Below are 27923 nucleotides of genomic sequence, written 5' to 3'. Positions count from 1 at the left end.
AATTGAGGTTATATGAGAGACCGCTGAAACAAAAAAACAAGCAATCTAACAAAAATAGTACAAATGTAAATCAAAATCATAACCTAAAGATATCATAAGCCAAATTATAAATAACCAAGAACAAACAGACAGAAGATTTACAGAAAAAAAAATATCCCCTGTCAAAAATACAATCACAAACCAAAGAAGCAGGATAGGCTAGTAAAGAGAAGAAGAAACGACATCACTATCGGATCGTACACCCATGCGAACATCATAGGTATATGATTCAAGGGTGATGCTCCCATCCAACCACCCGCCAACTAAGATGGATACACTCAAATGTTTACAAATTATATATAATATGTAAACAAAACAATACAGTGCATAGCAGAGATATAATTTACAAGGAAAAATATCATCTCCCAAAACTCTAACTATACATTTGACTGTAATCTCATTCCAAGACAAAGACAGAAAGCAAGTTGGGAAACAGATATAGGGGGATAGAAGACACAGTACGTACCTCCCTGCTCACTATGGGAGGTCAGGAACCCCACCCAGTAAACCAAATTATGATCTCATTCAAGAACAAGGATACAAATACACATGGACAGAACAAATTATGAGAAGAAATAGCAAGACTGAAGACATAATATATAATGTTGAACTTATAAACACCAAAAAGGCCAGCGGTTCCCTGGGAATGTCACCAACACATGAATATTACATCTAGTAATTCTTGAATAATTTTGAACAATTCATTAATACTCAATGGACGGACTGTAAGTAGCTATTGCAATTTATTAAATTGGAATGTTTAACCTTCACCGCAATTGTACTATATTGCCATTAAAATAATAATAATAATAATAATAATAATAATAATAATAATAATAATAATAATAATAATAATAATAATAATAAATAATAGTAGTAATATTAATAATGTTAATAATAATAATAATAATAATAATAATAATAATAATAATAATAATAATAATAATAATAATAATAATGATAATGATGATGATAATAATAATAATAATAATAATAATAATAATAATAATAATAATAATAATAAATAATAATAATAATAATAATAATAATAATAATAGTAATAATAATGATAATGATAATGATAATAATAATAATAATAATAATAATAATAATAATAATAATAATAAAAATAATAATAATAATAATAATAATAATAGTAATGATAATAATAATAATAATAATAATAATAATAATAATAATAATAATAATAATAATAATAATAATAATAATAATAATAATAATAATAATAATAATAATAATAATAATAATAATTATCATTATTATTACTATTGTTATTATTACTATTATTATTACCATTATCATCATCATCATAATCATCATCATCTTAAACTTCAAAAAACTCAATTTTTCAAAATTCTCATCATTTTGACTTGAGTACTTATTTGCAGGTCTGATAACTTAAATTATTATGGATTCATTGTTGTTATGGAAATACTCTCAAACTAATGGATAATATTGTACCTTACAACAATGTTAAAAACAAGCCCATAATTGTGTTTGTTTATCAGATCTTCATCTATATTATTTTGTCACAATAACCGATTGACGCAGTCAGTCAAAAGTAAAGTAAAAATAAAAGTTCAAAATGGTCGAACTGAAAATAGAGGGGAAAAAAATAAAATTTTGTCAGTGTGTGTGTGACAAACTTGTGCGGCTACGCTGTGGATGATGCGGCTATGTCATTCCTGTAAGGATGATGCGGCTACGCCATTCCTGTGTGGATGATTTTGAATAGGGATGAGGTGTTGTTGGATTTGATGGCCGTCCGACAGGAAGTAATCACCTGGGTCTTGAACTTGCCAACTGTGAAGGAAATGAATAAAAATTGTCATCGAAGAAAACAAATCAAAATGAAACAAAACTAAAAGGAAAAAAAGAGCCAACAAAAAAACAAAAACAAACTCAACAAAACAATACAACGAAAAAACAAAAATAAAACAGATAAAATAGAATGGAATCAAAAACTAAAACGTATAATTTACTCATCAATAAGAAAATGCCTAGGATAAAAATCTCTGGAAAAGATGTGTCTTTAGATTTTTCTAAATAGGCTAAATAGTTGTATTAGACTTTGCCAATGCCGTACCTCTGACTCTTCCAGCCTTCTGTATGATCTGATTGACCTGCTTCAAGCAAGACACAAGCTCTTGGTGATTGTTACAGCGGATGTTATAACCAGCTATCAAATCCCGATTTAAATCGTACAGCTCCATGTATGCTTTACGCATGTTGCGCCTGGAAATAGGGAGAATTATGAGAATAAACTAAATATCAAAATGTCAGAGCTAAAACTAAAAATACTAAAAATACTAAAAATAATAAATGGCCAAATTAAATAAATAAATAAAATTAAAAAAAAAAAAAATTAATAATATTAGAAATAGCCAGACCATGATCTGAAAAAGTGAGTATAAAACAAAGCCAAACAAAGCAGAAAGTAAAATGCAAGAAAAAAAAACATACTAAAATGTTTTTAGGACATTTTTTCCCCTTCTGCTTTATCTGGTACTGTTTTTCACAAACCTTTTCAGCCATGATATGACTATTTCTATTTTATTATTTTCTAATTTTTATTTATTTATTTATTTAATTTGGCCATGTATACTTTTTAGCATTTTTAGTTTCACCGCTGACATTTTGATATGCTTATCTTGTCGGCTAATCTTTGGAAAGCCAAATGGCATTGAAATATACTAATTATAGTTATCTTTGATAGACTCTCTCCACTCTCTCGCCTGTACATATTTGATGCTATTTAGAAGAAACAGTACCCCTCCCCCCCCCCTACATTCTCTCTCTCTCTCTCTCTCTCTCTCTCTCTCTCTCTCTCTCTCTCTCTCTCTCTCTCTCTCTCTCTCTCTCTCTCTCTCCCGGCCTATACACTTATTATAATCTGTGATAATATACAGACTGTATAGAGTTTTCTAAACTGTCATCCATATGACACAAATAAAGATAAGTATTGAATTGTAAGCTTCAATTCATCCTCTATCTCTCTCTCCCTTCATCCCTCTCTCTCTCTCTCTCTCTCTCTCTCTCTCTCTCTCTCTCTCTCTCTCTCTAACCCACTCTCTCTATCTCTCTTTCTCTTTCCATCTCTCTCTCTCTCCCTTCATCCCACCCACCCCCCTCTCTCTCTCTGTCTCTCTCTCTCCCTGTCCCACTTTCTCACTCTCCCGGCCTATACACTTGTTATGATCTGTGACTACAGATTGTATAGAGTTTTCTAAACTGTCATCCATATGTCACAAACAAAGATAAGTATTGAATTGTAAGCTTCAATTCATCCTCTATCTCTCTCTATCTCTATCCCCCTCGGTGCCATCCTCCCTCTCTCTCCCTCCGTCCCACCCTACTCTCTCCCTCCACCCCCCCCCCTCTCTCCCTCTCTATCTCTTCCCCTCGGTCCCATCCTCTCTCTCTCTCCCTCTGTCCCACCATCTCTCTCTCTCTCTCTCTCTCTCTCTCTCTCTCTCTCTCTCTCTCTCTCTCTCTCTCTCTCTCTCTCTCTCTTTGCTCGTCCCACTCTCTCCCATTCACTTGTAACAATATACAGAGTGTATAGAGTTTTCTAAACTGCCATCCATATATCATAAACAAAGATAAGTATTAAACTGTAAGCTTCAATTTATTAGATAAAAGACAGACATCTCTTTGTCTAATCTAATAAATTGAAGCTTACAATTCAATACTATCTTTATTTTTTCCTTCGAGCTTCAAGCAGAAACATTTTCATTATTACATATGTCACAAACATTTTCATCATGTAACTCAACTTACATATCTCCCATAATCCTTGCATCCTCTGCTCGTACCACCATGGAACGTATTATATTGGAGTGATCTGCCATCTCAGCTGTCAATTTGCTTCGAACACGATGGAAATCATCCACCTGAGAAAGAAAGAAATAACAATGGTCAGATGGCATGGAGCCTTCAATTTAATATACAAAGACAGCAAATATTTGGACCTTATAAAAACAAAAAAAACCCGCCAAATAATTAGATAAATATCTGACAAAGTGTGTTTGAATTTCAGATATTTATCTTAACCCCCTCCTTACCCATAGGAAAATCGTCACATTTGTTACTATGCAGCCAACATTTTTGTCATTCTGATTTCTTTTTTACATCATAATATTTGAACAAAACTGTTTTCTTTAGTTAAAGTATAATAACACTGCATTGAAGAGCTTGTTTAGCAGAAAGAAATATGTCTAGCAAGAACTGACAGTTTTTGTGTTTGAGTGAAATAAATCTATTTTTGTATAGGTTGAGTGAGAAGTTTTGGGGAAAATCCGGAAAATGGCCGGTAAGGAGAGAGTTAAAACCATTGCCTTTTCCCCAATTTGTCACTTTAAGAATTGGGTGATCATTTTTAGCATAAAATTCATTCAACCCTCACTGATTTAATCCTACAAACTTCATTTTGCCATTAAAATATGTTTGTGTACAGTCATAAATCTAAAAAAGAATATTTACTCACCATTTAAATTCTAATATTAACAGACGCAAATATGATAACATGTTTTTGAAATGTTTGGTAGCATCATCACAATTTTAATTGTATTGTATTTATGCAAAGGCTCCTACCCATCCCCCTCCTCCCAAAGACCCAAAGAGGAATTAAAAGACAAAAAAAGAAAAGAAAAGCGGAATTTGAGACTAAAAAGCGGAATCAACTTATCGTAATTAAGTATGACATGCTTTGCTACAGATAATGTAATAGACAATCCAAAAGTACTCACATGATACAATATAAAAGGTGTAAAAGTCTGCAATCTTGAAAAATGATACAGAACAGTGCATTCTGGTCCATGACACCGATCAGCTGTATTTACTATCATGTTTTTACTAGAAATGATTTTTTAAAAATTCCCTGTATTGAAACGCTGAATTTTTGCTTTGAAAGCAGAATTGCAGAATGTACACTGATTATGCGGAATGAGTCTGCAAAATGCAACAGGGTAGGAGCCTCTGTTTTATGTAAATAAAAATTTCAGTATGCTTATTTGAATATATATCATAATGTATTGCTGCAAAATCACAAAGTTTCAAAATCCTCTTTCACAAACAATATCAGCAATGATGAAAAATTTGAGCAATTTTCTGCTCTAAGCATCTGAACATACCTTGATAAGAATTTGCCTAAGAGTCTCAGTCTCCACAGGGAAGTCAGCTGTACTCTGCATATCCTCAATGTTCAAGAACTGTGCCATGGCCTGGATGACGTCCCCTGCCAAATCCATGTCATCAGTTAAGAGAGTTATCTGCCCATTCTGTGTCATGCGAATGATCAGAGGTCCTGAGCCACGAAGCGAGATGAAAGCAATATTCAAATCACCCTCAGTCGTCAGATCTTCTTGAAGTAGGAAACTTTGATTAACCCACATTAACATCTGGAATGGAGAGGAGAATGTCAGAATTAGAAGCTATAACAGGATACACGAACAGCTCGTTGGTCTCAAATTTTCTGTTCTGTACCTAAGTGTGTTCTATATATATAAATATTAGATTGTCATAATAGTTGAAACATGATTGGTAAAAATGTGTGTGTGTGTGTGTGTGTGTGTGTGTGTTGTGTGTGTGTGTGTTAGTGTGAGTGTGCGTGCAAGGGAAGACAGCGCAAGAGAGAGAGAGAGAGAGAGAGAGAGAGAGAGAGAGAGAGAGAGAGAGAGAGAGAGAGAGAGAGAGAGAGAGAGAGAGAGAGAGATAGAGAGAGAGAGAGAGAGACAGAGAGAGAGAGAGAGAGAGAGAGAAAGAGAGAGAGAGAGAGAGAGAGAGAGAGATAGAGAGAGAGAGTGAGAGATAGAGAGACTTTTTTGCCTGAACGTTAAGTTGTGGAAGAATATTTAACCTCCCCAAATCCACTGTGAATGATGTCTGAGTAAATTCCATTCTTCCCTTAAAATAAACCTTAAAGATAAATATCTCCAAGGGATGAATAAAAGTTCAGATACTTTCATTTCAATGAATTACTTACTCGTTGAGGCCTGTCATTAAGGGTGAAGGTGACGGAACTGCGTGGATCTGGTATGTCTCCTTCGGCCACATTGTACATAGAAAATCGAGGCAGTTGCCTTGTCAACTCAAAAACATGGAACTGGTTACTGAAAGATAATAAAACAATTCTGAAATAATAGCAGTTAAAAGTATTATGGGTCTCAGTCTTAATAGATGTTATTTATTCTGAAGCCAAGTGGCCTTGTGGTATGACACTCGGTTTGTGACCTTTAGGTCTGGGGTTTGAGTCCTGCTGTGGGTGGAGATAAAGTTGAGTCCCTGGATAAGGCTTTTTACACACATTTTCTTACGATACACTGGTGTGAAATGAAAATGTTGCTGCTTGAAGTTGGAAGGAAAAAATAATGATAAGTATTGAAATGTAAGCTTCAATTTATTACACGAAGATAGATACTGTGGTCGTTTCAGGTTTCCCCTTTATCAATAAAATACGATGAATTCATTGTGTTTTGTTGATAAAGGGGACACCCAAAATGTCCACATTATCTATCTTCGTTTAATAATTCATCGTGTTTTGTTAATAAAGGGGAAACCTGAAACGTCTACAGTATACGTCTCCATTTAATAAATCAAAGCTGACATTTCAATACTTATCGTCATTTTTTAAAGGTGCGAAATGAAAAACCTGGCCAGTGTAAGAGTTAGTTGTCATTATTTAAAAAACCCCCAAAAAACATATTTGTGATTGTACCCTACGAGTGTCATATCTCCTTCTCCACGTTAAGTGTTTCTGACCACTTAGGACTCCTTGTAAAATGCTTTCAGCGCATTCACTAAAATACTGTGCGATTAAAAGCTAATCTATTTTTATTTTTACTTGTAAAAGGTCATGTTTTGTAGCTCTGTATCCTAGGCAGGAAGGCAAGAACCACTACTTGCAATGGTTAAGAGAAGGAAATTGTCTAACTTTGGTCACCTCGTAAAACATGAAAGCTTATGCAAGACAATATTGCAGGGCACAGTAGAAGGCTGCCGAAAAAGAGGAAGACAGAGGAAAGTGTGGAAGGATAGCATTAAAGATTGGACAGGACTGACGTGGAACAATCTAATGAGGAAGGCCCAAGACCGTGATGAGTGAATCGTGAAGTCTGCATCCCTAGAGTCCCCCTGACGACCAACCGGTCATGGGATAGAATGAGTGAGTAATCCTAGGTAGACTACATAATATGAGGCAGGATGTTTACTGTTTTGGATTTTCCATCTCAATTTCAAGTAAGTTACATCAAGAAAGAAAAGTAACAAAAATAATAAATTAATTCTTTTTAACTTATATTTTTAAAAAAGGAATTTTGTATAAAATTTAAACAAAAGTCTAAAAAAGTTTACCTATTCTTCTGTCCAATCAGAGCCTTGATGTGTAGGTCAACAGGTACATCTTTGGGAGGGATTATGGGCACTTTGAGCATGTTTGATACCGCTGGTCCATTTGGGTGACTTAAAAGGAAATATATGATAATAAGAAATGAATGACAGGGTTTTCAAATATAATTATCTTTGTACTGTTGGTCAGAAATCCTTTTCAACTGTAATTATCTTTATGCCAAATTCACCCTTCCAAGCGTGTCATATCACTTATAAATGTGGCTATGTAGTCTAGTGGTATGACACTCACTTTCGGATCAGAAGGCTCTGGGTTCGAGCCTTGCTCGCGCATAGTCGAGTCCTTGGAAAAGGCTCTTTACTCACATTCTCTCAGCATATTCAGGTGTAAAATGAGTACCTGGCCATAAACAGCGTTGTCTCTGTCAGAAAAATTGTAATATCGCCTAATAGGCGTCATGTCCCGTCCTAAATGTTAAGTGTTGCTGTTGGCCAGGGACCCCTTGTAAAGCGCTTTGAGCATGTTAAGTGGATATTACGCTATAGAAAAGCTCAATTTAAAAAAAAAAAGATTTATTACCTAACAAAATAAGTGAATTCTAATAACAACCATCTGGGTGGTGACATTACTGGTTTATTATATATTGCAGACCTGTCTATTTCTACGAAAACTTCGTAAAACTACGAATTTTGGCTCCATCTGCAGCAGAGCAAGATAAGCTACTCAAATTGAATCATGTCGAAAATGAAAATATTACTATTAATGACACAGTGTAAGGACTTAGAAACGTTTTAAAAATCTTTCTGAGGGTAAATTGGTTACTTGAAAAGGTAAATCTAATGACTAGTATTGTTTTCTCAATGAAAACTACGAATTTTTAAAAGTTCAAGTAGGCAGGTCTGACATTGTAAAGGACAAACACCCCAAAGTATAGAGGGAGCGGGTGGGGGGAGGGGGGGGGGGGTGAAGAGTGAGAGGAAAGCGGGATAACACCGAGATATTTAAGTCGCAAGAAAAAAAATTGTTTTGCCCATTAATTTCTGACAAAGATTCCTCAGCTACCATTTTTGGCAGTCTGCTTAATTCCACCGAAACTAGGATAAAAGTCGGTCCCAGGGACCTTAATGCTGTGAAAGGCTTCCTGTTATTTTTTTCAATAAATGTGAATGAGTCAGGGGTAGCTTTACAACAACAATGAGCACACGATCAGAGATGCTGCATGCAAATCAAATCTACTCCCATCATAACTCAATTCTAAGATCTTCCAAATTTCATTGTCAATATTCATTAACCAGATTTCTTACAAGTTGAAGGTCAAGGCCGAGAAGGTGACCCACAATCCCAATACGGTAGGTACAATGAGGCTCGAAATATACTTTTAAGTCAAAACTATGCAATTATAATTGAAATGAATGTCCCAATAATGAGAATAAAAGAAATTAATTAAACGACTTAAATCTCAAATATTATAATTCTAACCGTGTTAACCTTGAATAGTACTGGGTTCAAGCCCCAATTCAAGAACTTTTGGTTTTTTTTTCTCCCATGGGCAAGATTTTTAACCCCCAATTTGCTCACTTTGGACAACATAGGTGATTCCTGTTGACATCTGACATTAGTTAGATGGATTATCTAAATTCTTTCCTGGGATACATAGGCGACACCTAAATTCAATTTTCATGATCTGCCCCGGGATAATGCCCTTTTAAGACAATTAATCTTAAATGTTGAGCTTGACAAAGTCAGCAGAAATAATTATAAATTTCTTTAAGTTAATAAAAAAAGAATTTGACTCACACTACGTGACTCTCTCCTTCAAAAATTCCCTCAGCGAAAATGAGAACAGCTCTAATGATGGTATCTGTTAACAAAGAATAAAAATAGTAATTAGAAATATAAAAATAATTGACAGTGGAAATAATTTGAATACTTAGAGTAAAAAGATAAAATTATGGAAAGAAATTCACTCCACACAGTAAAGAGTTGAGTTTTGTACAACTAAATAATACAAGACTGGCGTTGGTGAAAATTAGCCTTAACATTTGACTCTATTCAATTCAAAATGTTCTTTTAGGCATTCGGTCAATACCTACATAAGGAAATTCAATGACTGAAATGTAATTTTATAAATAAATAAGGAATTGAGCTTTTTAAATTGAGCTTTTATAAATCGCAATATCCACTAAACATTCTCACAGCGCTTTACAAGGGGTACTTGGCCAACAGCAACAGGACGAGACATGACACCTGTTAGGCGATATTACAATTTTTTCGGACAAAGACAACGCTCTTAATGGCCAGGTACTCATTTTACACCTGAGTACTGTGAGAGAATGTGAGTAAAGAACCTTTTCCAAGGACTCAACCCTGCACCGAGCAAGGCTCAAACCCAAGACCTTCCGATCCGAAAGCAAGTGTCATACCACTAGACCACATAGCCGCACAATAGAAGGAAGTGGAAAAGGATAAATTACTCTTTTTAAAAAGTAAAGGAAAAAATTATCTAAACAGGAAATGGCATTCTTTACACTATTCATTCTTAAAACATAAAATGTCTTGCAAAGAGAATGCATTTGACACACCATTATGGTCCTTAATACCCATCAAATAAGCATTTAAATCACGAAGATTGCTAATTCATATACAAAGTCATAAATAGAAAGCACATGCCAAATATTTCTCTGCGTCAATCTGGTTTTTTAGTAATGCATATTTATATTTTCATTGTGTTTTGCTGTTGGCTGAAGAAGGGTTTTGAGCCTTATTTATATATAAGATGCTATTTTAATTTTTGTGCATGTATTTATCTGATTTCCTCAATAGTTTCCTTCAATACTGTATGGCAAAATCAAGTAGTGGAAATGAGTCCAACGCATTATCTCTATAGAAGCCATATAGTTTTAAGCAAGTTGTTCCACAAATGAAAGATATTTAATCAAAGAGAATTATTTGGCTATCAATATCAAATGAAAATATATATGAAATATGTTGACAAGCTGACCAATATTTTGCTTGATTTAAAGAAGAGAAATGGGTTAATGGCTTACCATTAGTGGTACTGATCAGTAACTCCACATGGGGCTGGATTAGAGATAAAGATGATATTTATTTTTATTCCTTGTTTCTAAGATAAGAATGCAACAACATAAATAATACCATACAGTATTCTTTTAAAAGTAATCAATAAATTTAAAAATGAATTAGCTAAATAAAATTTCAAATAACATCAATAAAATTCCACACAACAACGAATATATGAAAGGACTTTTGGGTTTTTTTTCGTCTTCCATTTTGAGCAAGTTAAAAAAAGTTCATGGCCAAAAAATTGCTGATTTGGTATTTGCTGATAAGGGTTTGAAACTATAAACGAACTTCAAGGGACAAAACTCACTGCTTTGTTTTGGTCTCCAGGATTAACGGCTAACGTGGTTTGTAGTTGCGTGTTCGCCTGAAATGTATAGAAATAATTATTAACATTAAACTGAAGCTAAAATAACATCAGACCAGAGATAAAAATTAAAAAGGTTTAAAATAGTCATTGGTAAGCTCTTTAGATGGGAACCGGCACCTTTGTGTGCGGCTATGTGGTCTTGTGGTATGACACTCACTTTCGGATCGGAAGGTCCTGGGTTCGAGCCTTGCTCGGCGCATAGTTAAGTCCGTGGAAAAGGCTCTTTACTCACATTCTCTCACCAGACTCAGATGTAAAATGAGTACCAGGCATGTTAACAGTATTGTCTTTGTCGGAAAAAAAATTGTAATATCGCCTAACAGGTGTCATGTTTCGATCTACATGTTACGTGTTGCTGTTGGACAGGGACCCTTTGTAAAGTGCTTTGAGCATGTTTAGTGGATATTGCGCTATATAAATGCTCTATCAAAAAAAATTTCTTTGAAGTTCTGTGCAGTATTTGGGCCCCTAAAGGTGAAAAGACAAGTTTCATACCACTAGACCACAAAGTTACAGATTGTGGAACTCCATCAGTATTGAAACAAAAATTAGTGAAAATCCACTTACTTCTCGAAAACAGTTAAAAACTGAACTTCTTTATAGGGCAAGTAATTTAGACTCTTAGTATGTATTTTATTATAATTTATTTCATTGTCAAATCAATGTGGTTTTTTAAATGTCAGTTCTATATATGTGTATGATATCTGATGTGTCGATATAAAGCGCCAGTGAGCAATTTAGATTGGAAATAGGCGCTATATAAATTTATTATATTTTTAATATTATTATTATTATTATTATTATTATTATTATTATTATTATTATTATTATTATTATTATTATTATTATTATTATCATTATTATTATTATTATTATTATTATTATTATTATTATTATTATTATTATTATTATTATTATCATTATTATTATTATTATTATTATTATTATTATTATTATTATTATTATTATCATTATATTATTATTATTATCATCATCAATAATAATAATAATAATAATAATAATAATAATAATAATAAATAATAATAATAATAATAATAATAATAATAATTCTCCAACCACCTACCGGTATCATTCCCACTGCACTTCTATCTAGTTCACCGATGCCTCCTCCCAGTTTGGCGATACCAGCATTGTTGGCAAGCCCTATGGACAAGGCCCCGCTTGCAAACGAGTGGCCTGCAAACCGTCCTCCACCAACCCCACCACCACCACCATCTGGACCACCTTCTCCCATAGACCCTCCAGGCCCACCATGGCCTCCTGGTCCTCCAAGGCCTCCCGGCCCTCCAAGGCCTCCTGGTCCTCCAAGGCCTCCCAGCCCACCAAGGCCTCCAGCCCCACCGAGGCCTCCCGGCCCACCGAGGCCTCCAGCCCCACCAAGGCCACCAGGACCTCCCGGAGAGGCCCCACCAGCTGGACCACCTGATGGACCCCCTGATGTATCATAACCACCTGACTTGCCAGACTGGGAAACAAAAATGAAAAAGATGAACTCTTAACAATACACAAAACAATAAACACAGGGCATTTTCCTTCTTCAGCCAACATCAAAAAACAATTAAAACGATATTACTTCAAGAATTATCGTTTTTGATTGTTAGCTGATGAAGGGTTTTGATCCTGAAATATTCCATGTTCTTTGTTGAAGCTGTTTTACTCATTTTTTGTTCAATACTTATTTTACAGTCCACAGCTTCTAGCAGCTACAAGCTTGAGTTTATTCTGAAGTAAATATAGAATAAGAAACAATGTCATCATGCAAAAGGTTCTAGATAATAAACCTTACCTGTAATCCTCCTTGTACTTGGAAGTGTGACAAAGGTGGCTGACCTGGTCCTTGACCTCCGACCCCTCCAAAACGACCCCCTGCCATCCCTCCTCCCTGTTGCGCTAGCAGCGAAGCACTCACTGACGTTGCCAGCTTCGAATTTTCAGCATAATTTTTCAACTCAAGGACGAGGTTCTGTATTGAAGATCAAACACGTTTTGTAAAACTGCTAATGTGGTATAACATTTTGACAGTAAATACAATACAGATAATATCAGATAATAAGAGGCAGAGTGATTAAGGCATTGAACTGGAAGGTCCCGGGTTTGAGCCCTGCTTTAGGCACTTTCGTTTTCTTTCCTTGGGTAAGATTATTAACCCCCAATTTGTTCACTTGGACAACATGGGTGATTCCTTTTGACATCAAATATCTTGTTTGATGAATTATCTATATTCCTTTGTGGAATGCCTAGGTGGCGATATCCTATGATGTCGTGGCGGAAGGGCAAATTTTTTTAAAAATTATTATCAGATAATAATGAGTGTTTTTTTATTGTGCTCTTTATTTCATGATTTATACCAAAGCCTTTCATGAGATGAGTTTTAATGAACATCAATACAAGGTTTTAATATAAGAAGTAAAGAACTCGATTAAAAGACTCAAATTTTTTATATTTTTTTGAAAGGTCTGATATCCCATACCACAATATTTTTTTAAGCTAGATATTTTCCACAAAAAATGAAGACAAACATTTTTATGTAGCCACCAATGTTGACATTCATTGCCGCTTTGAGGACAAAACCTTCCGCCAAATAATTAAATCCAATCTTTATCACATTGATTAAAATTGTTTTTAAAATATTATTTTTAAAAGTCTAAAATACTTTTTTTAAAAACAAACCCTTGAATCACCAAAAATGATGAGAAAATTCAAGCTTAAAAATAAAATTAGATGATGCACATACTCAAAGGGACCGAGATCGATCCCGGGTGCATTAGAGATTTTTCTCTGATCTCCCTGTCTACCCAGCAATGAATTATGGGTAGCTGGGTCTGTTAGATCTGGTGGAATGTACTTTGCAATAGACTAGCATCCTATCAAAGAAGGATAGCAAGCAATTGCTATTGTCCTTTTCACGCTATAGAAACCGGATAAGCTTCGGCTCCATGAGCCTAATGGGTCTGAAGGACTACATTAGATCTTGTGATTCTCAAGTCGTGAGCGAGTATGCAAGCTGGTATGGTGAGCCAAAACAACTCTTGACAATTCAGTGCAAAATTTTGTAAGCTACATTGTAAAACCTACCAGCAATGACTCAACGAAAGATAAGCATGTGACGGACCAATCATAGAGTGGATGCAATGAGGTCTCGAGGGACATCAATAACAATGGAATATTTATATTCTTCATAGGGTTATGCATTAGATTATTATCTATCATTTTCTTTTTTCTATTCATCATCATCCATCGTGGCTTGTGCGATTGAGCACATTGCCAGTCAGCTGTCTCCACGAATCACGATCCTCTGCGGTGCGCATGAAACCTGTATTGCTTTAAAAATCACTTTTAGCCATTCTTAGGTCATTTAGATATGTCATTTTTGGTCTTCCCCTCTTTCCTTCGATCATCCCAGATATTACCAACTTTTCTATTCCGTCTCTTCTCCACACATGTCCCAGAAACCGTAACTGCCTCTTTCAGATGGTATTTTTATTACATTTAATTAAATCGTCTCAACTATTGGGTTACCTTTGTGGTGTGATTTGTAGCACATCTGACTGGCAATCAGAAGGTCTGAGGTTTGATCCCCAGTCGAGGCAGACTGATTTTTGGGATGTTTTTTTTTTTTTCTTGTATTTTTTCCTCTCCATTGTTTGAAACTGTTTCATAATCTTTTCAGACATATATATGTTACACCAGAACCCCCTGCTACGTAATTTGTAGCTTTGATATTTTCAAAATAAAAATGTAGAATAATAATAATGTCTTCATTCTCACCCTCTCTTGCTTCATTCTTGTTTGTAATGATGCAGGAAAAAGTTTATGGCAGAAATGTCTATATAAGCATTAAATCATCTTAACTATTTGCGGCTATGTGGTCTTGTGGTATAACACTGGCTTTCAGATCGGAAAGTCCTGGGTGCATGCTTGGTGCATAGTTGAGTCCTTGGGAAAGGCTCTTTACTCACATTCGCTCACTGTACTCAGGTGTAAAATGAGTACCTGGCCGCTAACTCCTTTGTCTCTGTCCGTGAAAAATTGTAATATCGCCTAACATGCGTCATGTCCCATCCTGAATGTTAAATGTTGCTGTTGGCCAGGGACCCCTTGTAAAGCGCTTTGAGCACGATTAGTGGATATTGCGCTATATAAAAGCTCAATTCTAAACTATAGGATAAGCTTTGCAGTGTAATGGTAGCACTGCTGACCGTCAATAAAGAAGTCTGAGGTTCGATCCCCAGTCTAAGTAGACTGATTCTTTTGAATGACTATATCCTTGTAATGATCCCTCTATTTTGTCTGGAACTGATTTTTACTGTCATATTTAATCTTTAATGATTTTTACTGTCATATTTAATCTTTAATGATTTTTACTGACATATTTAAGCTTTAATGATTATTACTGTCATATTTAATCTTTAATGATTTTTACTGTCATATTCAATCTTTAACGATTTTTACTGTCATATTTAAGGGGCGGTTTGGGTCTAAATATTTGGAAAATCCTTCGAAAAATTGATTTTGAGATTTTGGTGGAAAATGACATTTCATTATCTTAGAAATGATATAATTGAAGTCCAAATTCTTAAAGTAGTCTATAAAGGTACGACAAACACAGTCGAAAATGGTACAGGTAGTAAGAAAAGTGTGAAAAACGGGACGCTATTTTGCTATTTTCTCAATATGTCATTTTTCTAAGGGTATGGGATACTGTGTCAAACGTTTCTCAGAATCTATTCAATGAAATTGTCTGAAAATCTCCACAGTTATCACATAGATAATGTATTATGTCACCATAGAGAGATTTTTTGGATAAATCATGTGAATTTTGAATTATAATCCTAATTCTGAATTTTTAACATCAATTTTGTCACAACATTTTGATTCTCAACTTTGTAATGTTTTAATAAAAATTCCATAAGCTAAAGCCGTAAAATCTCTCTATGGTGACACACTATAGTACAATGTTGACAAGAGGGAAGAATATGGAGGTCATTCCTTCATTAGTTTTTGTGGAACGTTTGCCACAAGATTGTTATATTTTTTTATGTCAGACCCCCATAATAGGTCTCAAAATGGGTATCAACACATATAATTAAACATTTTCACCATAAATGTTTTTTTTTAACATATAATGACGATACAGAATGATTAAAACCACCCAAAATTGGTAATTAATTTTTTTTCAAAAAAGACCCAAACCGCCCCTTAAGCTTTAATGATTTTTACTGTCATATTTAATCTTTAATGATTTTTACTGTTATATTTAATCTTTAATGATTTTTACTGTCATATTCAATCTTTAACAATTTTTACTGTCATATTTAATCTTTAATGATTTTTACGGTCATATTTAATCTTTAATGATTTTTACTGACATATTTAATCTTTAATGATTTTCACTGTCATATTTAATCTTTAATGATTTTCACTGTCATATTTAATCTTTAATGATTTTCACTGTCATATTCAATCTTTAATGATATTCACTGTCATATTTAATCTTTAATGATTTTTACTGACATATTTAAGCTTTAATGATTTTTACTGACATATTTAATCTTTAATGATTTTTACTGACATATTTAATCTTTAATGATTTTCATTGTCATATTTAATCTTTAATGATTTTTACTGACATATTTAAGCTTTAATGATTTTTACTGACATAATTAATCTTTAATGATTTTTACTGACATATTTAATCTTTAATGATTTTCACTGTCATATTTAATCTTTAATGATTTTTACTGTCATATTTAATCTTTAATGATTTTTACTGTCATATTTAATCTTTAATGATTTTCACTCTCATATTTAATCTTTAACGATTTTTACTGTCATATTAAATCTTTAATGATTTTTACTGTCATATCTAATCTTTAATGATTTTTACTGTCATATTTAAGCTTTAATGATTTTTATTGTCATATTTAAGCTTTAATGATTTTTACTGACATATTTAAGCTTAAATGATTTTTACTGTCATATTTAATCTTTAATGATTTTTACTGTCATATTTAATCTTTAATTATTTTTACTGTCATATTTAAGCACCTACCTGTTTGCGCTGACTGAGTTCTCGGATTGTGTCCTGTTCTACATTGGCATCTAACAAGTTGCTGCCAGGACCCCCTGTAGCTGGGTTATAGCCCTTGACTGGGGACAAAAATGACCGATAAGATAAAGGTTGTGAACACACTTTTAACAAGGATGGTTTTTATCTGATGACTTCGTGTGGTTATGTGGTCTTTGGTATGCACTTGGAAGGTCCGGGATTCGAGTCTCATACAGCACATAATTGATTCCTTGAAAAAGACTCTTTACTCACATTCTCTCATAGAACTCAGGTGTAAAATGAGTACCTGGCAGTGTTGTCTCTGTCTAATCAAATAATACTATAGACTAACAAGCGACATGTCTCGTTCTACAAGTTCAGTGTTGCTGTTGATCAGGGAACGCTTGTAAAGCATTTGAGCACATTTAGTGGATATTGCGCTATAAAAATACTCTGTAAACTTAAAAGATTACAGTTTTTCAAGCACAAAATACACACATTTGTGACAGAAGTAAAAGACTACACAAAACTGAGTCCTCTTTTCTCACATTCTCTCACTGTACGGAGGTGTAAAATGAGTACCTCACCATTAAAGGCATTGTCTCTGTTGAAAAAAAAAATTGTAATGTCACTTTACATGCATAACATCTCATCCTACGTGCTGAGTGTTGCTGTTGGCTTGGGACCCTTTATAAAGTGCTTTGAGAATGTTAAGTGAACATTACTCTGTATAAATGCTCAGGTTTTCAAATCTATTTTTCTTTCTGCTTTGTCTAGCACTGTTTGATGCACACCTTTTCAAATTTTTATCTTGCATCAATGCTTTGCTCCCTAGTTTATCACTTTGCATTTTGCAAAATATTGTCTATTATTGTGCGGCTATGTGGTCTTGTGGTATGACACTCGCTTTCGGATCAGAAAGTCCTGGGTTCAAGCCTCGCTCTGCGCATAGTTAAGTCCTTGGTGAAGGCTCTGTACTCACATTCTCTCACTGTTTTCGGGTGTAAACGAGTACCTGGCCGTTAACAGCATTATCTTTGTCCAAAATGTTAAAATGTCGCCTAACAGGTGTCATGTGTTGTTGTCCTACATGTTAAGTGTTGCTGTTGGCCAGGGACCCCTTGTAAAGCGCTTTGAGCCAACAGGCGTCATGTCTCATTCTACATGTTACATGTTGCTGTTGGCCAGGAACCCCTTGTAAAGCGCTTTGAGCACATAAAAAGGATATCACTCTATATAAAAGCTCAGGTTTATACTGTTTAAGTTTTTTATAGTTTTAATGGATATTGCTCTATATAAAAGCTCAATTTTCATTTTAAAATTTCATTTTTATTACAACGATTATCAGATTATCAGACGTAGTAATTAATCAAATCAAGACAATACCTTCTCCATCCACGGACACACACAGTAACTGTTCACCCACAGCATTGGCATCGAGTCTGTAGTCAGCCTGTGAAAAGTGATTGCTTTGGCTGTATAGATATACCACATACCAAGGTCATCGTTATCATCATTTAATTTAGAATCGAGAATACAAGATGTTACTCCTTTATTATTATCACCACCACCACCACCGCCGCTGCCACTACCACCAACACCACCACCATCATCATCATCATCATCAACATTATTATTATTATTATTATTATTATTATTATTATTATTATTATTATTATTATTATTATTATTATTATTATTATTATTATTATTATCATCACTATTATCATTATTATTATTATTATTATTATTATTATTATTATTATTATTATTATTATTATTACTACTATTACTGTTGTAGTCATTGTTGTTTTTCAAATAGATTTGAGGAGTTTCTGGAGGGCTATGACCTTTGTGTCCTACATTCAATTCCAATTAACCTCATTCACTTTACCTAAAACCCTACCCGTGAGCGATGGAAAAATCAACCAAGATGATGTCAAAAGCTGATAATATGATCTCGACATATCTCTCTCTAAATAGACATTAAAATGGATCTAATTCAAACTAAACTTGTTAATTATTCTAACCTTCAAAAAAAATTTCCATGATGAAAAAGTTTGAAAACGAATTAAAGATGAAATAAAGTCACTCTTCGTAAGTTAGAAATTATAATGATCTCTACAAACACTACCTGCACAATGCCTGCCACTGATTGGTTGAAGTTGTCTTTGAAAATTACTTCCCCTGTTCTGTCATTACGCGCATCCACCTGAAAAAAAAACAAAAAAAAACAAAGAAAAACAACAAAAACTTTAAAGCTATATAAATACCTACATACATATTCGAAATATACATTTTTATTTGAAATTAACAACATCTACAGTAACTACGTATTCGAATTGTATAAATAAACAATGAAATAGAAAATAAAGTGAAAAATAGGCCAAAATTCAAAAGAAATTAAAACTTGATATTTTGATATATAATGTCATTGAAATTATAAAAATCTAAATGCTAGATACAGCAGAAGAAAAAAAAAAAGAAAGAAAAACAAATCCACACCCCCCTCCCCTCTAAAAAGCACATTCAAAACAATTAAATAATAATAAATAAAATAATAAAATAAAATAAATTCCCTTTATTCATCCCTATGGGGAAATTTTTCTTTAGGGTCTACTCCAAGGGAAGACTGGAATAACCTAGGCATCAGCCGCAGTGCAGCGCCTCAAAGTGAGCTAAGGCTAGGAGACTTGCTCAAGGCAACACAACGCAGCGGGTAGTCGAACTCGGTACCTTTCGGGTATGAAGCAAGGACCGTACCGCTGAGACACGCTGTCCCATATAGTGAATCACTGCCTGCCATGAGCATCAGGTTTCGAAATTAGAACAATCAATCGAAAAAATGCCCCCCCCCCCCCCCAACAAAAATTTAAAAAACTCCCCACAAACAAACAACAATAAACACCCCCTACCTAAAATTCAAACTTCGTAGACGGGGTATCGCATCTCAGATCCCCTGGAGACCCAATCAGAAAATTAATTCATACGTTCATTCATACTTAAAGTCCCATATTTTCTTTAAATCCCATCTGCATTGCTAAAAGATTATCTTCCCACCTTTCCATTACTCCATCCTGTTATCAACTCAGGGACACCATCATTGTTGATATCGTAAGCAGTCACAGAAATTGCTTGGTTCTTGGACTGGAAATAAATTTGAAATATTAATTATTATTATTATTATCATGATCATCATCATCATCATCTTCATCATTCTCATCATCATCATCATTATTATTATTATTATTATTATTATTATTATTATTATTATTATTATATTATTATTATTATTATTATTATTATTATTATTGTTGCTATTATTATTATTATTATTATTATTATTATTATTATTATTATTATTATTATTATTATTATTATTATATATTATTACTATTATTATTATTACTATTATTACTATTATTATTATTATTATTATTATTATTATTATTATTATTATTATTATTATTATTATTATTATTACTATTATCATTATCATTATTATTATTATTATTATTATTATTATTATTATTATTATTATTATTATTATTATTATTATTATTATTATCATCATCATCATCATTATATTATTATTATTATTATTATTATTATTATTATTATTATTATTATTATTATTATTATTATTATTATTATTATTATTATCATCATTTCCATCATTAATATTATTATCATTATTATTATCATCATCATCATCAATATAGCCAGAGCATGGTAAAGATCATGCATGGATAAACGATATAATCAAAGTAAAATGCCAGACCAAATCAATTTAAATGCAGACTACCGCAGACCTACTATCAACCGTATACAAAAGGAGAGATATGATTGGTTCAATTTCATTTAAACTTGATATCATACAGTGCAGCATTGTGGTCTTGTGGTATATGACCCTTGCCTTCAGACCAGAAGGTCTCTGGTTGAGTCCCACTCCGGGCAGTGAAAAGTTGAGTCCTTAGAAAAGGCTCATTACTCACATTCTCTCCCTGCACTAAGGTGTAAAATGAGTACCTGGGCGGTAACAGTGTTATATCTGTTCCCCCCCCCCCTCCCTCCACCCTTGCTGGTGTCATGAATCTTCCTACATGTTAAGCGTTGCTGTTGCCTTTAGACATCTTGCAAAGAGCTTTGGGTATATTTAATGGATTCGAATTATATAAATAAGTAAGTTAACAGCTACATAAAAGCCAAGGTTTTTTGAGGATTATATTTTCATCCTCTTCACAAGAGCCATGTGACTTGGGCTTAAATGAAGACAAAATCCTATTACTATCATTGTGCTCTAGATGGAACAGTGTTGGGTCTGCTGTTTTTACATGACAAGCCCACCTTGATTCTCCAAAATCGAGATGATCTGTCATAAACCCCGACTGTGCCATTGGCCAATGCATATCCAAATCGAGGGCCGTCCATTGGGCACAGAGCTGTGATCACCTTTGAACATGAAGAATAGAAAGAGGAAAATTAGCAATGTAAACAAATTGATACTAAGCTGATAGAAGCTGTGGACTGTAAAAAGTAAAAAACAAAAATGAATATAACAGCTTCAAAAAATAACAAAATACCAAAACGGAACGTTTCGGGCTCAAAACCCTTCTTCAGCCAATAACAAAAAAACCAATAAAAACATAAATACATTTCTTTAAAAAACCCAGTGAAAATGTAAACATTCCAATATTTTTCTACAGAGGGGTACTGAATATTTCTCTGACCTCGAACTGGTATTTTAGTAATGTATTTATGTTTTTATTGGGGTTTTTTTGTTGTTGGCTGAAGAAGGATTTTGAGCCTGAAACGTTCCATGTTTTGGTATTTTGTTCTTTTTTTTGAAGCTATTATATTCATTTTTGTTTATTACATTGTAAAAATTATATATCAAATTACTTAAAATGAAAAAAAAACCCTAAGCATTTTTACTTACCACATCCGGTAATAATAAATAAAATAAAATTCCCGTTATTCACCCCATAAGGGAAATTTGTCTCTAGGGTCTATTCCAAGCGAAGACTGGAATAACTCAGCTGCAGTGCAGCACTACAAATTGAACTAGGGCGAGGTGACTTGCTCAAGTCCACACAGCACAACAGCGAGTGACAGAACTCAGTACTTTTCGGGTAAGAAGCAAAGATCGTACTGCTGAGTCATGTTGTCACCTATTATCTTATCTTGACTTCTTAAAGACTAACTAGAAAAATATATTATCCTTTCAATGTCTTATACATGGCACGGTATTGAAACAATCTTAATACATTACATTTGTTTTTGATTATGACAAACATTAATCATATTCATCTATCTTAATGATTTCAGTTCTTTGTCGATCAATTTCTTAAACTGGTCAATAGAATTAGCATTTTTCGAAATGTAAACTGCCTGATGAAATAAACAATTAATTTTGTCTTAATTTAGTTTTTTACCCTGAAGTATACATTTTTAATTTATCATATCCTGTAAAATTAATATTATGAGAAAATGTATCACGGACATAGACAAATACTGGTTTTAGTTGCACTGTAATATAAACCGCAGTGTTGAAACCAGGGTAAGTTGTGACATATAGCCCAGAAAATACGGTACAGACTACAATTAAATTTGTATACTGGCAGATCTGTATCAGGCTGCATCACAATACTATTTTTTTTTTTAAATAAAAAAAAAGAATTTGATGAGAGGATATTATGAGTACAGCCACGGAATATTGAGATTATCAGTTGTACAAATCACATCGTAATGCATTTTACCTCTGTTTCTGTCATTTCTGCTATGATCTCATCCTCTCGAAAGACACGGATATCAAAATCTTCTGATCCCACAACCAACTGAAACAAAAAGTAAGGATAGCAAGATGATTAAGCGGAAATACTCTTCAAAACATTTCATCAAATTTCAGAAAGAGAATTAATGGGACGTAATCAATGTTTAAACTGAGATTATATATATATATTGAATCTTTATTTTGGTTCAAGATTTCATTTTAAAAGGAAAAAAAAATATGCCCTTCTGTCACGACATCATAAGATATCGTCGCCTAGGCATTCCACAAAGGAATATAGATAATTCATCAAACAAGCTGTCTGATGTCAACAGGAATCACCCATATTGTCCAAGTGAGCAAATTGGGGGTTAATAATCTTGCCCAAGGAAAAAAAAAACAAAAGTGCCTGAAGTGGGGCTCAAACCCGGGACCTTCTGGGTCACAGTGTAATGCCTTAATCCCCCCCCCCTTAAAAGAAAAGTCCAGCACAAAAACTTAAATCAAAACAGGTCATATGTGAGTCAAGGAAACATTTTGTTAATCCGATGATGTCATGAGAGGAGCGTGATTTTAAAAGAAATGATTGAAAGAATATAGCCAAACCTCATTCTGTCCGTTACTTGTGAAATCGAGAAGGCATAATGACTGGACATTGTCCCCTGTCACCTGTTGAAAAAATAGAATAAAATAAATAAATAAATATATAGATAAATAAACAGATCAATAAATAAATAAATAAAGAATTTAATAAATAGATTAAAAAATAACTAAATAGATAGATAAATAAATAATTAAGTATATTTAAATATATATATATACTAGATATTATGTAATATAACACCAAAGCAAATATATATTTGACTAAAGATAAGAATATCATGTTTTTGTAAAATATAATACATTGAGACATTAAATCGAGGTATATGAATGATACTCAATGTATTATTCATGCAGATACAAAATTGGTACTAAAATCACCAAATTTTATTTTATCCTATCTTTTATTTATTTCATTTTTATACATACAGCTAATTCCAATCCAGAAAACTTACTGTCCAAAAGATGTCATCGCCCTCCTGGTTGTATCCTTGAATGGAGCAGTTCCCTCCGACAACAGCCAGTGGGGCGTCAATCCCACCCAAACTGCCAACTGTGACGGCATTGGCTCCATCAGGACACTAAAGGGAAAGAACATTATATAGAGAATAAAGACGTTAGTTTCACTGTCTTTGTGAACATTATTCTGCTAAAAGCTGTGGAGTGTAAAAAGTATTGAACTAAAATGAGAATACCTGCTTTTAAAAATGAACGAAACACCTCAGAATGTTTTGGGTTCAAAACCCTTTTCTGCCGATAACAATATCAGTTAAAATACACTTTTGTTCAATACTTTTTTGCATTGTTAAGGAGTTTTAAGAAATTTGCAATAATTTTAGTTCATTTAAGTCCAAAAGAAGATGATGGGAAAGTAAAATTATCATAGGTTTAGACTTCAGCTGAACTCAAAAGAAAAGAAACAACCGAGGGACTAGTACAATCAGAGAATAGACGAAAATCTAAAGAGCGAAATAGCTATATCGCAAGTCTGAGAAAAAAAAAATAAAAAAAAAATAAAGCTTTTACATAGCACTAAATGTGCTCAAGCTGAGAAAACGGAAGTATCTTTTAAAATGTAAAAGTATTGTAAACAAGAGACTAAGTCGAAGGATGATTACACTGACCATATATCAGATTTTATCAAAGGGTCATTTTCATAATGCTTTGATACAGAAAAAATCCCCAAAAGAAACTCGAGCTTTAATATACCACATTATCCACTAAACATGCTCAAGGCGCTTTACAAGAGGTCCCTAGCCAACAGCAACACTTGATATGTAGGACGAGACATGACACCTGTTAGGCGATATAACAAATAACAATTTTCAACAAAGACAAAGCTGTTAATGGGGGGGGGGGGGGGGGAAGCGACACTAAAGGGTCCTTTTTTTTATTTCATGAAATATCCTAAACTTCTATGCACAGTCATAATGAATATGTTTGGGAAGGATGATTGCATATAATTTTTTTCGAAAAAAGTTGCTCGTTGCTATGGAAACGACACCATTTTGGAAAATAAACAACAAATTTAAAAAAATCAAAGGCTTTTTTGTTTATCAACCCATTGCCATAAGATTTTGGCCAGAGGTAGAAAAAAGGAAAATAAAGAGGCTCTAGGAGCCCAATTTTTAATTTTTTAATTAGAAACTTTAAAAATTAAGTTCAAAGTTATTACTCGATTATTCCCCTTGAAAAAAAGTTACATAATTTAAAAAAATTACTCATAAATTAATTTTTTTTTTCAAAAATCCGGCTCCTAGAGGACCTGCGTATTTGTATGACACTCATTTGTAGAAAGTTTGAAGAACATTGGTTGAAAACTGAGGGAGGAGATTGCAGTTTTGAGAAAAACGCATTTACAAGTCAAAGTAAACCAGTTTAGGGAAAAACTCTCCTCTCGCTCTCTGATTGGATTGTGACAACATGACATAATTAAGAACAAAGTGATTGGTTGTTGAAGATAGAGGAGAGTTTTTACTTTTCATTGATATGTTTTTGCCTTTACTTAGTTATAAAGACTATTTGATATTCTTTCATGAAATCAGTCCACTGAAACTAAAAATGGGCAGGATTTAACCATACTATGGGTCACTAAATAAGATATTTTGAGTAGAAAAAAACTGAAGATGAAGTTCTCATGCAATTTTTTATGCAGACAAATGGTCACATGACAACATCCCACCAAAATCTAATTTTAGCAAACTGGGTCAAAATTCATCATTTTTAGTGTCGCTCCACCCCTTAATGGCCAGGTACTCATTTTACATCGAAGCACAGTGAGAGAATGTGAGTAAAGTGCCTTTTCCAAGGACTCAACTATGCGCTGCTCAGAGTGGAACTGGAACCCGGGACATTCAAATCCAAAGGCAAGTGTCATATCACTAGACCACATAGCCGCGCAAAGAGACTGCCTAGGAGTTATAATATCAACTTTGCAACTGTTTATATCTGAGATTCAGAGTAATCTTAATTGAGCTTTTATATAGCGCAATATCCACTAAATGTGCTCAAAGCGCTTTACAAGGGGTCCCTGGCCAACACCAACATTTAACATTTAGGACGGGAAATGGCGCCTGTTAGGCGATGTTACAATTTTTTCGGACAGAGACAACGCTGTAAATGGCCAGGTACTCATTTTACACCTGAGTACGGTAAGAGAATGTGAGTAAAGAGTCTTTTCCAAGAACTCGACTATGCACTGAGGGGGGCTTGAACCCAGGAATTTACGATCCAAAAACGAGTGTCATACCACTAGACCACATAGAGTAGAGATCAGGCTGAAAGGTGTGATGATTATCAAGAGAAAGGCATCATTTGATAACTTTATATTTATACAACATTGTAAGAAAACAAAACAAAACGATACCAGGCAGAGAAGAAACTACTAGTAGCAGAGACCCTAGATGCTATGTGGTGCTTTCTTATTATTATTATCATCACAATCAGATAAGATGGCCATGTTAATTTCTACAGATAGAATAACTAAAAACATTGACATACGAGTTATTTAAATATGAGTGTTACTCACATCTTTGTAGAAAACATCCCTGTTGTTGATGACATCATATGCCAGGACAGTCGTTGGCGTTCCAATTACAACAAAATCTCCAGGGGCTGAAGGGTCAAGTTTGCCAGTAGCAAGGGAGGTAATCTGCTGGTTGATATTCAGCAGACTGATATCAGAAGCTAGTCCTGTTTCAGTGCTCAATTGTTGTGTATGGGGACTATGCACCAGAACCTTTAAGAAAAAAACAAAAACAAAACAAAGTTTTTAGAATATCGATACACAGAAATCATTGTATTTTACTACAGAATCAAAGATAATTTTTGCAATTAAAAAAAAAAAAAGGACATATAAATCATAGTATCAAAATTGCATAAAACTATATCTCAAAATATTTGACAACTATAGACAATTAAAAGGAGGAGTTAATATTTATCCATCGCCTTAATCTGTTATTATATGGGATGGATTTAATGTTGAAAATTGTATTATTCTGCCATGTTCACCTGCATGAGTAATTGAATAATTAACAAAAAACAAAACAAACTTCCATTCAAGTTGAACTCACGGGAGTTAAAGTATAAAGAAAGCTTTAAAGTTAGAGATAAAAATAAAAATTAATATTCATTTTACTGAAAACAATTAATGCAGACCTGCCAACCCTTCATATTCCAAAAGTGGAATCAGAACGTCAGAAAATAGGAATTTGAGACAAAAAAATAAGAATCTTTTAACAATGGATAATTCTGAATCAAAATGACCACCAACATTGCCACCAAACACATAAAGACAGTATTCGGGCACAGCTGGCAAAACTACATCTCACATGTACTATGTAATCAAATAGGGAAGGGGGAAAGAGTGCAAATAATTTTCCTACTTAGCTCCCTTTTGGAAATCATTTTTTTAAAATCACCTTTTTAATCCCCTCCCCCTCCATTTAAAAAAAATTATTACCATTATCATCATTTTTGAAGATCAGAATTTTAGAGACAATGGCAGAACAGTGGAAAGCAAAAGTAAAAATAGGAATGATTCCACCTAAAGTGGAAGGATTGGCGGGTATGCGCTTTGTGTAAAGCAAGAAACTTGATTTTTGTACCGGTTATTCCGATCAATTGAACTTAAAATTCACTATTCAGCATCCGGTTTACATCCTAAAACTATATTGAGGAGTTGATTACAAACTGGACTATAGATCACATTAGATCAAATTCTTTTTCAGTTTATTCAGCCATATTCATATTAAAATATTTAGACAAATTAATTTAAAAAAAATAAAAAAATTACACCCTTCCGGGCAGCGTTGTAAGATGCCATTGGTTAGGCATTCCATGAAGGAATATAGTTAATCCATCAAACAAATTTCTGATGTCAACAAGAATCACACATGTTGTCTGTAGTGAGCAAATTGGAGTTTTAATAATCTTGCCCAAGGAAAAAATGACAGTGCCTAAAGCAGGGCTTGAACCTGGAACCTTCTGGTTCACAGTACAATGCCTTAATCACCCGCCACTTCACAAAGAAATCCCAGATAACATGGCCCTTTCATACTACGTTTCAAATAAAATGAAACATACCCAAAGATGACCATACAATACTAACCATTCGTCTTAATAGTGA

The 27923-nt window shown here is 33.6% G+C and overlaps 1 protein-coding gene across 1 annotated transcript in view; it reads right to left on the bottom strand.

The window, feature by feature from the left end:
• Positions 1–1309: 1309 nt before the first annotated feature.
• LOC144978522 (BBSome complex member BBS2-like) overlaps positions 1310–27923 on the bottom strand; it is a 28359-nt gene continuing 1745 nt past the window's right edge. The window contains exons 3-22 of the mRNA XM_078924703.1: positions 26325–26534; positions 23752–23877; positions 23303–23365; positions 22686–22763; positions 21274–21378; positions 19987–20073; positions 19061–19138; positions 18313–18379; positions 16930–17027; positions 12664–12840; positions 11941–12342; positions 10797–10853; positions 10453–10486; positions 9203–9266; positions 7411–7518; positions 6044–6170; positions 5193–5459; positions 3841–3953; positions 2147–2295; positions 1310–1863 (exon numbers count right to left, since the gene is read on the bottom strand). Coding sequence (XP_078780829.1) covers positions 1763–1863; positions 2147–2295; positions 3841–3953; positions 5193–5459; positions 6044–6170; positions 7411–7518; positions 9203–9266; positions 10453–10486; positions 10797–10853; positions 11941–12342; positions 12664–12840; positions 16930–17027; positions 18313–18379; positions 19061–19138; positions 19987–20073; positions 21274–21378; positions 22686–22763; positions 23303–23365; positions 23752–23877; positions 26325–26534 — 2511 coding nt within the window. The 3' untranslated portion in view covers positions 1310–1762. The remainder of the gene's footprint in view (positions 1864–2146; positions 2296–3840; positions 3954–5192; positions 5460–6043; positions 6171–7410; positions 7519–9202; positions 9267–10452; positions 10487–10796; positions 10854–11940; positions 12343–12663; positions 12841–16929; positions 17028–18312; positions 18380–19060; positions 19139–19986; positions 20074–21273; positions 21379–22685; positions 22764–23302; positions 23366–23751; positions 23878–26324; positions 26535–27923) is intronic.

Source organism: Berghia stephanieae, chromosome 8, assembly GCF_034508935.2.
Source record: "Berghia stephanieae isolate SIO BIC M18660-M18661 chromosome 8, UCSD_Bste_1.3, whole genome shotgun sequence".
Classification (NCBI taxonomy): Eukaryota; Metazoa; Mollusca; class Gastropoda; order Nudibranchia; family Aeolidiidae; genus Berghia; species Berghia stephanieae.
The sequence above is the reverse complement of the archived record's forward strand: the minus strand, read 5'-3'. Positions and strand labels throughout refer to the sequence as shown.